This window comes from Zophobas morio, unplaced genomic scaffold (assembly GCF_036711695.1).
Source record: "Zophobas morio isolate AGI-343-1 ecotype UQ-CSIRO unplaced genomic scaffold, CSIRO_AGI_Zmor_V1 ptg000029l, whole genome shotgun sequence".
NCBI classification, from domain to species: Eukaryota; Metazoa; Arthropoda; class Insecta; order Coleoptera; family Tenebrionidae; genus Zophobas; species Zophobas morio.
Genome location: NW_026972134.1, coordinates 6,301,974 through 6,316,755, shown reverse-complemented (window position 1 = coordinate 6,316,755; position 14,782 = coordinate 6,301,974). Strand labels below are relative to the sequence as shown.

Below are 14,782 nucleotides of genomic sequence, written 5' to 3'. Positions count from 1 at the left end.
TAGTATTTCACCATCTAGATGATATTACACATATAAAATTTGACAAAAATTGGTCCGGTAGTTTCAGAGATTATCTGCTTAACAAAAATTGACACAGACGGCGGACAGACAGACAGACAGACAGACCATTTTTTTCTTACTCTAGGAGTCATGACCCATCGAGAAAATATGAAAGCAACCAGTTGCCAAATGGACTCGATTACAGTGTTTCGTTAGTTTACGCTCAGGAAGTAAAAATATTGGCAATGATTTTTTTTGGCAGCAATTAAAATTTTTATTCAGCATAATATTTCAACTAATAAAATGATAGATCAGCGAGATATTTTTTCAACTGCAATTAAATTATTGGAAACACCAAACAATCATTAGTAAAATTTGAGACTTTGATAAACTAATCAAGTATTGGAGCGGCAAGTAAATGCCTGTAGAAAGAATAATTGGTCAGCAAAAAGGATAACTGAGCAGCAGATTGGCTGACATATGTGCGAATTTTATACATGAGTAGCAAAATGTTTTGTGAACGGAAAATATAAATGATTAACACTTTATTCTAATATCAGCTAACGCGAGATCGAAAAAGAAGTTAGTCAAAGTTAGCCATGCACGACAAGCCGTTTGTCGTAATTAACATTTTTTTATTAAATCTCAAATTGACAGTTTAATATTAGAAAACACAAAAAATGAATCAAAATCACCGTTTTCCAATTTTGTCTCATTTCTGAAGTAAAATTCTAACAAAAAAGCTTTAACTTCGTTTGATAACGTTGCAAATTACTTTTGTCAACGTGACGTTTAATAAAATTATTTTAAATTAAGACAAACGGCTTTTCGTGTATAGCCAACTGTGACTAATTGCTTTTTCGATCTCTAGTACTTGGTTGAAAAGTCAACAAAATCCGGTTAGAATGGGTGGAACGTATCAGATGGACATGCAAATGCAGTGGTGCGATCTATCCATGATTTGGACAAGTTCTTTCCACAGGTCATAACTTGTTTCCATGATTTGCTTTGTTTTCTTTGATTAACTATTGTTGTTCTGTTCCACCGTCTGCAGCTAAACCAAAACTGTACCAATCGGTGAAAAAAGAAAAAGAGGCACCTCGCTGGGCTGGGTTAGGTAACCAAGAAATTTAACCGTCAAATATTCTTAACCCCACACTGAAATACACTTAACCAAAACTTTTGTTGGTTAACCAAAATTTTTGAGGTTAACCAACAACTGAAATACCGGGCCTAAGGCGAACCGAGCTCTTATTGTACAATAAGTTGTATTAACTTTTATTTTTTGAAGTAAGCATTAATTTCACCTTAGCCTACTTTGTTACATTGTGACTTGTCTTAAATATTATAATTGGACAAAAATGCTAGTAGATCGGTTTATTTCATATCCCTTATTACCAGCTGTTTTCTGTACCATTATTTTATTAGCAGTTAAAATGATAAAACAGCTTGCTCTGTAGAAATTAGTTAAAGAGTGAACACAATTCGACATTGACTGAATTTTTTGATACCAATGTACTTTTTCGGCTGCGCACAAAAATATTATTAGCTGATCACAAACTCATAAATTACTGCTCCAAATTTTCTTCTCAATCAGCCATTTTACTGACAAAATCGTACTTTATTTGCAGATAAATTAAACCTCACCCAAAAATATTTTACAGGATCTCAGAGTTTTTAAAATTAGCAAATTTAATCCATTGATTCCCATACGTTATTGCAAAACAAAGGAATGATCCCTTAGCCTTGAAACTTTGTGATGGATGGTGAGGGGATGTCGAAAAATCTGTTTGAAAGAAAATAAAATTAGCAAATAAAATTTTATTCGATTGCAATTTTTGAGGTGGTTTTTGGGGCGTGGAATACCAATCTACATGCACTAAAAACCGAAAATGAAAACAAACAAGTGTCAAGTAACATATACATATCATGAATTTTTTAAGTTAAATCTTCAAGAACTTGATGTGAGTTGAAGAATTCGGGCTGTGTAAAAGTAAATGTATATGAATAAACACAAATATACATATAAATATCAAAATCAGTGAATATCATTATATTGTACACATTCTCGCTGTTACAAAATCGCATGACATTTCCGCTTTTATGAAATTCAATTCAACTGCTTGTTGATTTTGTATTTTTACTTCCCGAGCGTAAGCAAAGGAAGTATTGTAATCGACCTGACCCCTTGAAGACGAAGAAATAGGTCTCCCATTTCCGTCTGTCTGTCCGTCCGTCTGTCCGTCTGTCCGTCTATTGTCCCGGATTTTATTAGACAGATAATCTCCGAAAGTACTCGACCGATTGTTGTGAAATTTTGTACTTATATTAAGAATATCATGTAGATGGTAAAACGCTAGCCAAAATTTGTCTAATCATCCCCACCACTAATGCGATGACGTCACTTCAAAATTGTACATAGTAAATGGGTTTTCAATTGTATAAAATAACATAGTCCTACACATGTAGTTTACAACTCTGAATCGACTTTTCACCCGAAACGTCCAGATTTTTGGAAAAAAAATCAAAATTGTAAAACAACATTTTGAAATTTAATTTTTAATCTGCTAACCAGAATGCTTTGAAATGTTGCAGATGTTTTAAGGCTATAAAGAGCATCATAAATCTTTAGTCAAAAAATATTTGCTTATCCCCTCCAAAAACTTGATGACGTCAGCTCAAAAGTTTGTGGAATAAATCATATCTAAAATGTACAAAATATGATGAGTCTGTACTTGTGATCTATCACTCCATTAATATTTTTTGGATTTGCATATACAGGTGACTCAAAAAAATTAATGAATGCGTAAATATATTTTATTGATTTAATCAGGAACTACAAAACCGAATGCTCTGAAATCTTGCAGATGTTTTAAGGTCATAAAGAGCATAATAAATGTTTAGTCAAAATATATTTGCTTATCCCCTCCAAAAACTTGATGACGTCAGCTCAAAAGTTTGCCGAATAAATCATATCTAAAATGTACAAAATATGATGAGCCTGTACTTGTGATCTATCACTCCATTCATATTTTTTGGACTTGCATATACAGGGTGACTCAAAAAAATTAATGAATGCGTAAATATATTTTATTGATTTAATCAGGAACTACAAAACCGAATGTTCTGAAATCTTGCAGATATTTTAAGGTCATAAAGAGCATAATAAATGTTTAGTCAAAATATATTTGCTTATCCCCTCCAAAAACTTGATGACGTCAGCTCGAAAATTTGCCGAATAAATCATATCCAAAATGTACAAAATATGATCAGTCTGTACTTGTGATCTATCACTCCATTCATATTTTTTGGATTTGCATATACAGGGTGATTCAAGAAAATAAATGAAAGCGTAAATTTATTTTACTGATTTACTCAGGAACTACAAAACCGAATGCTTCAAAATCTTGAAGATATTTTAAAATTATCATAAGCATGGTACATTTTTGATCAAAACGTATTTGGTCGTCCCCCCTAAAAAATTTATGATGTCACCACAAAATTTTGCTGAAAAAATCCTATCTAAAATGTACAAAATATGGTGAGTCTCTTCTTGTGATTTATCATTCCATTCAAATTTTTTCGATTTGCATATACAGGGTGACTCAAAAAAATTAATGAATGCGTAAATTTATTTTATTGATTTAATCAGGAACTACAAAACCGAATGCTTTGAAATCTTGCCGATGTTTTAAGGTTATAAAGAGCATAATAAATTTTTAGTCAAAATATATTTGGTTATCTTCTACAAAAAACTGATGACGTCAGCTCAAAAGTTTGCCGAATAAATCGTATCTAAAATGTACAAAATATGATGAGTCTGTACTTGTGATTTATCATTCCATTCATATTTTTGGTTTTGCATATGCAGGGTGACTCAAAAAAATTAATGAAGGCGTGAATTTATTTTATCGATTTAATCAGGAATTACAAAACCGAATGCTTTGAAATCTTGGGAATATTTTAAGGTTATTATAAGCATGGTAAACTTTTGTTCAAAATGTATTTGTTCATCCCTCCTAAAAAAATTGATGACGTCACCCTTAACTTTTGCTGAATAAATCCTATCTAAAATGCTAAAAATATGATGAGTTTGTACTTGTGATTTATCATTCCATTCATATTTTTTAGATTTTCTTAAGAGGTGGTTCAAAAAAATTAATGAAGTCAATTTATTTTATTGATAAAATTAAAGGCAACACTTATTATTAGTATTACACCCCAACCAACCCAATTTGGTAGACACAAAATTTGTTAAAGGAAAAACTCGGTTGAAACATAAGGGTAGCACGCTTATTTACATCGACTTTAACATTACAGACCTGCATTTGTTCACTTGGTTCCGCGAATGTGAAATAGACATGTTTATAATGAACCAATTCTGAATTTCACCATCAAGAATTAAAATAAAACCCAATGTTTTATATAATAAGCGGAAGTCGAAGCAATAAAACCGATGGTCGTTTTGTTTACAGTTTCTTTGTTTGACTCTCACGTATGCTGTTACGCCTGTCATCTTAAATTAAGAATGTTTATACATAAACGATTTTCAGTTGCCGTATACGTGAGTAAATTGTTTCGTTATTTTATTGATTATAAAAAATCAATATTCAAAACGACCCAATTCATTTTCCCGAAAATTTGGGAATACAATAATTTTATTCTTAGTATTACACTACATCTATCCCAACTGATATACGTGTCCTTGCAAAAATGTTGATGACGTCATCGCAATTTTAAATTCCCACTACAAAAATGTAATGAGAAAAAAACACAATAGCCATGCAGTCGTCAAGTTTCCGACAGCGAGGGAAGTACTGTCTAAACTCTTTAGACCAATTTTTTACATATGTGCAAGTTAACCGTTCGAAAATTGTATATTATCATATCTAGTATTTTATCTTTCTTTTTACCTAAAACATATAACTAAAAGTACAGTGCCATTAAAAACAAATGACGTCATTATGACTCATTCTAATAACAATAAATAAAAAAATTGTAAAGAATTACGGGCCAAATTCAAGTTTGTTTGTAATTAATTGCAAACGCCGTTGCTAGGGTGATCTCGTAGAACTCTTAATACAAACCATTATATTTTTGCGAGGTTACCATAGCGATGCAGCTTGCAATTAATTGCAAACCAACTTGAAATTGGCCCGTTAGATACGAATAGCCATATATCAAATTATCTAATAGACAATGAAAGCACCAGTCTCCCGAAGAGTTAAGCTTGGCTTTGATCCGTAAATGACTTCATACCTGTATATCCATCCTTTCAATCTTTTTCACATTATAAGGGTAGCATAAAAAAATACCGAATACAATATCTATGTACTAGATTTATTATATCCTATTTAAATCAGTATAACAACTGTCAACATAATTGTAATCATCTCGCGTGAACAAATAAAGCTCTTCCCAAATAGAGTTACTAATGCTATCCACTGGACTATAATTATGAATCAAAGAATTTTCTTCGATAGCACCGGGATAAAATGTATGATTATTCTTTCTGGCCTCGTTTATAAAAAAATTTCCAAAATATTCAGCAAATTCTAGTGCTTCTGGATGATGAGGAATCTGAAGCATTTCTTTGTGCTCAAATATGTTTTTCTCGGGATGATACTGTATTCCATAAAAGGGATATTTTTTGTGTTCCACAGTGGAAATAAATTCTGCACCGTTTAAATCTTTGTTTGTGCTCACGATTCTCCACTCTGACGAGGCCTTGCTGTTTTTGAAATGTTTTACGAAAACGCACAAGATGTGATAGTGGAAGGTGTTATTGTTTGTTGTGAATTTACGCATAAGTCTAGAGGATGGAGTGGAAAACAGTCTAGTCCGGTCGTAATCTGAAAAAATCAAGTTTGAAAAATGTTTTACAAATGCACATATTTTGTTTGACACATTTCTCTTATCTTTTAAATATGGCTATGGATTTGTACCACACTGAAATTATCGTCTTTTGGATTTTTCCATTTATACGTACCTGGAGTTAATTCGAGGGGTAAAGCGACATTTTTAGCGTGACATATCTTTCGAATGTTCTCCCCCAAACCTACAAACATTAAAGTCTGCATACCAAGGCACGTTCCCCATATAGGATAGTAATTTCCATTGTCGTTGGCTTTGATCGCTGATTCATAAATGATTTTGGCTGCTTCTCCATAACCTCCTTTTTTGTCAAGAAAGAAAACCCCTCCCCCTGGAAGTAAAATACTGTTACGTAATGAGTATTGTCAAGCAAGACTCTTGAATAAAAGAAATCTACTCACCCGTTTGTAATTCTGACAATTCTTTCATAATAGGCTCTGCTTTGACCTATCCTAGAATTCGTCATTTAACGCGGGTACAAAATTAAAAACAGACTTACCATATGGGCAAAACTGTAGCGCCGCTTTTTTGTAGAAATTTTACGTAAGAAGCAGCGATGAAACTGTGGGTATTACGATACGCATACGATATAAGTGTTGCTTCTTGTGTCAAAACTCCTATGACAGGAGAGTACGTAGCGCTTACGTTTGTCACAAATGACAAGACTAGTAAACGTAGAATCATGATAAATTTGTAGCGACTAGCTGCACACGCGAATAACCGAAATTCGCATACAAGTTCAAATTTCAACCTTCTTTTTAAACGGTTTGGTCGTATCTAAATTCAAATAAGGTGATAAGGTAGTGTTATGCTTTTACTTTGTAATTGTCTGCGTCACCGACTGTGACGACCCAAAGAATGTGACAATGTAGTTCGAAACTCAGCAAAAGTGTTTAATGCACATTGAAAAATTAGAGTTCCCTTTTTAAACTAGGAGCTATACTGTCCTATATTGTCCTATGTCAGTTAATTCCTTTCTACAAAATGAGGTAGGGGAACTAGGGGCTTGTTGTAACAGGGGTAAGTTGTAACACTACATTTTTACCCGCAATTTAAACTTTTTAACGTCAGGTATTTTACTGAATTTAATTCTTGCACCATAAGACATCATGTCATCACAACCACTGTTCCTCGAGCCAGCGCAGTGAGTGGATCTGTGCACGTGTTTCGTTTTGGCCAAGTAATGTAAAATATTACTTTAGTAAAATTTGGTTTTTCGTATCAGTTATTAATTAATTTAAAACTTTTAGTTTTGCATGTAGCTCAAAAATTACTCAGCTTTGATATTCCTTACACATTTTGACGCTAAGCCACATAATTTTGTCGAAATCTAATTAAATGTAGAAAATTGTGCTACGGGGCTTGTTGTAACAATAGCTTTGGGGCAACTTGTAACATGTTACAACTTATCCTAAATTCACTTCTACAAATCTTGTACCTAGCATACGAAAAGCGAGCCAAAATTTTGACCTATGACATATATCGCTTTCCAGATATATTAAGAAAAAGGAAGACAAAACTCAAATCTTTAATGTTGACTCTTTTTCTAAAAGTTTATTTCAGTTTTACTGAAAAAAAATTGTATATAATGAAGTGTTGTGTTGATTTTTGAAAAATAAAGTCTAAATATGTATCAACATCAGCTTTATTTTTACTGGTACTAGCTGTCTCATGGCTGTTACAACTAGCCCCAACCACGGGGCAAGTTGTAACAATGCACTTTTTTTAAGAAAATGCCTGGTGTGAAGTGAAGATGCACAGTTTTGAGCTTTTGCCTGTTCAGTCCAATAGGGGAATAGTTAGACTACCGATAAATACTTTTATAATGGTCAAACAGCTAACAGATACCAAATTATATTCGTTTTCCTAAAAACTGTTACAACAAGCCCCTCGTTCCCCTACGTCACCGTGGCAAGGGTACTGATGGACAGGGGATTTCGTTACAACCATGCCGCGCCGACCCTGCGAGAATGTGGTTATTTAAATCGGAATGAGAGCGATACGACACGAGAGAAGAAATACAAGACTGTGCAGAGGACAGTTTCAGTTTCTTCAAGGAACGTCCCTCCATGGGCTTTACATGCTACCGTTCGCTGCCACCCAGAAAATGTACCATACAACCACCACCGTCCTTCTTTTTGTGCACCCGCTCGATAAGCAATAAGAGCCGATAACCATTGTAATATCTCCGCCGCGTAACCCTCTTTCTACGTATCATCTTGTTCCCGTTTTAGCGTCACCGCCACCCCTGGAACCGCAGCAGTACCGTACTTCGAAGAGGCTCCGCCAGGGATGCTACAGGACGATCTTGATCGGGTTTCATTCCTTCTAATTGCTGCAGTTTTTTTTAGTTAGCTAATTTCTTTATTTAGATTTTATACTGGACCACCTAAAAACAAAATTTTCAAATATCTAGAACCATTAGTTTAATATACAAATAAGAAATGTGAAATACTTAATAATAAAAAAAAATATAGGAGTATATTGGATCTTTTATTATTACCAATAGCGATAAGAACAACGATAAATTTTAAAACAATGCTGCCTTTGGGGCTAGACCAAAATAAATTAATATTATTTAACTACAGTTAACATCAATTACGCTCCACCGACAGATTAATTATAGGCTTTACATCATTAATGTGTGATTTTTTCAAAAAACAAAACACATCCGTTTGACTAGAGTTAAGTCCAGTACACGTGTTTTTTATAACATGTAGGTTAAAATTCACTTGAGTGCTACTTCTAGCAATATCGTTAAAATTTTCAATCACTTTGTCTGAAGCAAGACCTTCGATGCAAAAAGGCATAACTCCACTTCCAAAACGCCAAATATCACTATAGTATAATTTCCAATTAACACTATTCATGAACTTTTCAAAATTTGTAAAACTGGAACAACTCCATGGATTTCCATATAGAGTCAAATACCTTTGCTTGCTTTCACTGCAGTTGAAAGAACTAAGTCGTCTAACATCCACTTGCTTCAACAGGTTGAAACTTAGGTGAATACGCAGACGGTGACCAAGCATCTTGCGGCACATAAGAGGAGCCAGAAAGTCGCCTGTGTGTATTTGATTGTGGTCTAAATTTAAAACTTCCAACGAGAGTAAATTTGCGAAATACGATAACGTAACACTGGAAATGTAATTGTGGGACAGATCCAGAACCTCGAGTTTAACCAAATTGGTGATGTTAGGAAACACATATAATCTATTATGCCTTAAACTTAATCGCTGGAGATTTATCAAATGGCTAATGGCTTCGCTCAAACTCCCACTGAGCTGGTTGTATGCCAAATTGAGTATTTCCAAGCTTGCAGGAAGCGTCTCCTCGGAAATATAAACTAATTGGTTGTGTTTGATAATTGCAGTTTTTAGATTTCTAGGAAAGATTGATGGCTGGAGGGACTGAATTCTATTTTTAGACAAATCTATTTGTTCGAGACCCAAACGCGTAAATGTATTTCGTTCAATTTGATCTATATTATTGTTTGTTAGTGATAACTTCTGTAACGACGTTCCAGATGGAAAATTATATTGAGTCAGTTTTCCCACATTCATGTCTCTCAATTCCAAAGATTTTATTTTGCACTTTAGATATATTCTCACAGTGTTTGTAAGTTTAATCGTCCGACCGATGATCGAAATACTGTGTGCGTAGCAAAATTTAAAAATCAAGATAGCCAAGTCCAGTTCTTCTATTGGGACGTTCCCTTCGAGTGTGTCGGTTTGTACTATTAAATCAATTAATGGCTCTTCAAACTCGTGTTCAAACACATCACTTAAACTAGTGCATATCGTTGCATATGTTTCTACACACTTGCAGTTTATTTTACTTAAATGAAGCAGCGTCAAAACTAAACACTTCCAGATTATTATTTTTCTGTACATGTCGAATCAGTAAAATGCTCACTAAACAAAATGTTAAATATGGATGCAATAATAGGTTTTGGTAGTTAAAATGATAAAGATAACTTGCCAGTGAAGGTTAAAGGTTAAAAGACATATGTTCTTATCAAAGTTTATCTGGAATGTTTTTGTATACGTTTATTTATTCTCAGTCAAAATACACATTTTTTTTACACAGTGCATTTTTGTGGAGAGGGTGTGGCCCTTAAACGGAACATTTTATGTCCTAAATGATTTCTATTGGACTACATCAAACAATTTGTTCAATATAATCCACGATCTTTTAGAAATTTTTAGATTCTAACTCGGTGAATGCACAAACGTTCCACAGCAATCAGAAAAACCGCAACCAACAATACTACCTGTTTCATAACTGTTTTTGATATTTATTGTCCCAATTCTTTTCAGCAAAACCTCTCATTCGAGTATATGAAATCGTTGTTTAAAATTACAGTAGGTTTTGAGAGGGATAACGATCCAAGTACTTTTTTTTTAATTCATGAACATTACTGAACCCTTCTTTCTTCTTGTGTCCTGTAACGTACTAGAACATTGCTTCTTTTTTTTCAAAGTTTAACGAATTCTCGATTTTAGTCTTGTCAAAAAGTCTGTTCTAGTCATGATATCGGTTCTATAGGATCCATTGTAAAAAGTAAGACTATTGTATAATCTGGGTACAGAAAACATAATTTTACCTAATAATGGGACAGTTTATTTTGTTATTGATAATATTATAAAGAAACTTGACACACGAGATGATTCGTCTAGTCAACTAAAACTATCAGTATGGCATTATGGTCAGATCCTCGAGCAGGATAGATACCATCAATTGTAAATCACACCTATATATAAAAATTTTCACTGTAAGGACTCTAATAAATTCGTATATGTGGAACAAATCGGGTACCATATTATAATATAATAATTCCTATAGATAAACCCGAACGTTTTATATAAATTTTCTTGTAAAATATCATAGTCTCCAGGCTCACTTACTAACAGGAACAGCTTAAGATCATCAGCAAAAAGTAATTTCTGACAGGATAATGAATTAACCACATCGTTAACATATGTATAATAAAAACAGCAAAACCACTAAAGGTGGTGGTGTTCTCGTTGCATTTTCTAATTCTGTTAAATATACTGTTATTGATACCAAGCATCTCTCAAACTTAGTTTCATTAATTGATGTTGTCTTGTGTCGGTGTGTATTTGGTAGAATCAAATCCATATTTTGTGTTACATATATACCCCCTGACGTTACCTCCACTGAATTAGAGCTATTTTTAAATGCACTAGAAGTACATTTACTGAATGAGGATGTTATTCTAGTTGGTGATTTCAACGTCTCCCACTTTTGCGATGTTAATCCGCCTAATTATCCTAAAATTCCTCTCCTTCAACAATTTTGTGATTCCCTTCTTCTCGTTCAGCATAATACAATACGCAATTGTAATCAGCAGTTACTTGACCTAGTTCTTGTAAACAACCAAAATTTTACAATGGATCTTGAACATTATGTGCCAGCTCTTGTACCTGAAGATGCTCACCACCCCTCACTTGCTGTAAATTTAGAATTCTTAGCATCAACTGCTACCCATAAGTTTCCCGCAGCCAATAATGTACGCTACAACTTTAGAAAAGCCAACTTTCCTAAACTTTACGAAGATTTGTTGAAAGCAGACTGGACATTTCTCGACAATTTCGATGACGTAAATATTGCTCTGGACAATTTCTATGAATATCTCTATATACGCTTCTAGACCAAAATGTTCCAAAAGTTTCCGGTTGTTCATCTTCTAAGTTTCCATATTGGGTCACGAATGAAATAAAAAATAATATTAAAACCAAAGAAAATTTCAGATGTAAGTGGTTGAGAACCAAAAATAATGTCTTCCATAATGAATATAAAAGGCTAAGATCTCTCGTGAAAAATCAGCTGAATAGTGCATATCATGATTACATCAACCAAGTGGAGATTAACTTACAATCAAACCCTTCTGGATTATGGAGTTTCATAAACGTTAAAAAAGGAACGTCTAGAATTCCCAGCTACATGATCGATGAGGAGCAATGAATATACTGATCCACAAGATATTGTAAATTTGCAAAAGTTTTTGCAAATGCACAAACTAATGACTCGTCAACCTCCTTTTTACCCACTTGTGAAAACTCTTCAATTTGTTCAGTTTTTCCAGTTAGCCAAAACGAACTAATATCAATACAGAAAAACTTTCCTAATAAATTGACAGCCGGTGATGATTCAATTCCAAGTTTTGTTCTTCGAGATTGTAGTTTTGCTTTTGTTCTACTACTCTCCATAATAAGTAATTTGGCCTTAATATCTATTTTATCGAATTTTTCAAAGGTGATGGAACAGGTATTATATAAACAAATTTACTACAACGTGCAGCCCTACATATCGCCATACCAACATGGTTTTGTAAAAGGCAGGTCCACTATTACTAATTTATCTGTGCTAAGTCAGACACTAGCCCAAGAAATTGATAATCAAGGTCAAATTGATGTTATCTACAGTGATTTTTCTAAGGCCTTTGAATGCATCCCACACAGAATTTTACTTCGTAAACTTAATAACTTTGGCTTCTCAGCTTCACTTTTACAATTAATATGCTCTTACATCGACAATCGCGTGAATTATATTTCTTGTAATGGCTTCAGGTCCTATTTATTTACATCTAATAGCGGTGTTCCGCAAGGTTCTAATCTTGGACCGTTACTTTTTAACATATTCGTAAATGAATTTCTATTATCTCTTAGTTGTCCGGTTCTTGCTTATGCTCACTACCTCAAAATGTACTCAAAAATTGCATGTATTGACGATACCCGACATTTGCAAGTCAATCTTGACAAAATCGTGCAGTGGTGTAATAATAATATTTTTAAAATTAATAAAACAAAATGCTTCTTTATATCATTCTCCCGTAAAAACACCCTTACTGAGTTTTCATATTCAATTGATGGATTTTCTATTACTAAAAAAGAGTCAATCAAGGATCTTGGTGTAATATTTGATGAATGCTTAACATTTAACTTACACATTGAACACATAGCGAACTCAGCTAACAAGTCCTTACATTTTATCATGAGGGTATCTAAGTATTTCCGTAATGTCAACCTGATCAAAATTCTGTTTTATGCCTTTGTTTTAAGCAAGTTAGAATACGCATCTTTAATTTGGTATCCGATATACATCACGCAGCACATGGTCCTAGATAGAATTCTGAAGAAATTCTTGAAGTATCTGTCATTTAAATGTGATGGAACGTACCCTGAACGGGGTACGGATATATCACTTCTCCTTTAACGACATCAAATGTGGTCACCTTCTTCTAGAAGAGATTTTCACTGTGCCCGTTTTCTTGCAAAACTGGTTTCTAACGAAATATATTGTATAGATCTTAGTAATATAAACTTCAATGTTCCACGGCTATCTTCTAGATTTGTACAAACATTCAAGATCCCCAGAGCTCGTACCAACGTTTGACGTCATGCACCGATTTACACAATGAGTTGTCGTGGAAATAATTGTTTAGAAGATATATTTTGTTAAATTGTAACTACTATAGTATTGTTATTTTGTTTACATATTTATATATTTATTAATGTAGTGTTCAATTAGTTATTGTTGTCCTGTAATTGGGAAATTAATCCTATTGGACAAAAAAGTATATATTATTATTATTAATATTATTATATTATTGATTTAATTGAGGATGAGATCCGTGTGAAGCTACAAATGTTGAAGAAAACTAATTCTCCCGGACCTGCCAATTTGAAAGAATGTGTTTTGCTCTAAGAAGACCTTTAAGTTTGCTTATTCATTTTCAAAAATTGGTCTAAAGTTATTTCGACAGAACTTCGCTCGCTTCTGACAAACAGTCCAACAAAAAATTATAAAATTTGATTTTGCGGAATTTTACTTTTTCGTGATAACTTCTATGGAGTAAAAACAATATAATGTAATACAAAAAAAGAAGGATTCACCTTTTTTAAAAAAGACAGTTAGGACACCTGAGAAGGTTTCCCATTCTTTAAAAAAAACCATTTGGGGCCCCCGAGAAAGTTCATATTCTTAAAAAAATTGGTCGAAATTTGTTTCGACAGAACTTTCCTCGCTCCTGAAGTACAATGAAACATATCCAGCATTTTCGAATCGGCGCACCCTCATCGTTTCTCTGTCATAGTGAATATTTTATCTACCTGCGATGGGTAGATAAAATAGCAATCAAAAACTCAATTAACACGGTCCTAACCCGGAAAACAATAATGTATTTTGGGTAGAATTTATTCGGGAGAATGTTGGGATAACGTGATCAATTTTTTGGAGGGAATAAGCAAATATATTTTTGGGGGGTAATAAACAGACATATTTTGATTAACAATTTACTACGCTTACAATAATTTTAAAAACTCTGCAAGATTTCAGAGTATTCAGTTTTGCAATTCTTAATTTATTCAATAAAAAAAATGACGGATTCATTAATTTTTTTGAGTGCCCCGTATAAGACAATCCAGAAAATGAGGTTCTTAATTTGACCAATAAAAAATTTGTGATGACGTGATCAACATGGATAATTCTAGTCACAATATAAAGAAAAAGTAGTCACCAATGCAGGGAATAAAAACAAAATTGCCATGTTCGGCATCGAACCACAATCGCAGCATCGCAGGTCCGCATTACACTGATACACCCATTCCGCCACGGAACCGTTCAAACCGTGTCGGGAATAAAATGTTATTATACCTTCCAAATATTTTTGCGAAAATTTGAATGTTTAGCGAAAAAACTGAACGTGGATTCGTACACTACAAGTATATAAGTATATTTTTGTGTAACATTCAAATCATTTTAGAATACTATTCATTGAAATGACGTGATCAAATTGTTGGTGGGGACCATTAGCCAAATTTTGGTTAGCATTTAACCTTGTACATGATATTTCTAATATACATATAAAATTTGATAACAATCG

At 33.4% G+C, this 14,782-nt stretch overlaps 2 protein-coding genes across 4 annotated transcripts in view; one reads left to right on the top strand and one right to left on the bottom strand.

The window, feature by feature from the left end:
• LOC135137628 (uncharacterized) overlaps positions 1 to 14,782 on the top strand; it is a 430,031-nt gene that overhangs the window by 209,448 nt on the left and 205,801 nt on the right. The window lies entirely within an intron of this gene.
• LOC135137713 (gamma-glutamyl hydrolase-like) lies at positions 5,344 to 6,816 on the bottom strand. The gene is made up of 4 exons (XM_064067431.1): positions 6,374 to 6,816; positions 6,276 to 6,326; positions 5,990 to 6,219; positions 5,344 to 5,852 (listed from the first exon to the last, which is right to left on the bottom strand). Exons 1-4 carry the CDS (start codon positions 6,556 to 6,558, stop codon positions 5,344 to 5,346), a joined length of 975 nt encoding a protein of 324 aa, XP_063923501.1. The 5' UTR covers positions 6,559 to 6,816.

Coding starts and splice junctions, on each gene's coding strand:
- LOC135137713 (XM_064067431.1), bottom strand. CDS start 6,558: ATGATTCTACGTTTACTAGTCTTGTCATTTGTGACAAACGTAAGCGCT. Junction 6,327..6,373: donor GCTACAGTTTTGCCCATATG/GTAAGTCTGTTT, acceptor GACGAATTCTAG/GATAGGTCAAAGCAGAGCCT. Junction 5,853..5,989: donor ACCCCTCGAATTAACTCCAG/GTACGTATAAAT, acceptor TGATTTTTTCAG/ATTACGACCGGACTAGACTG.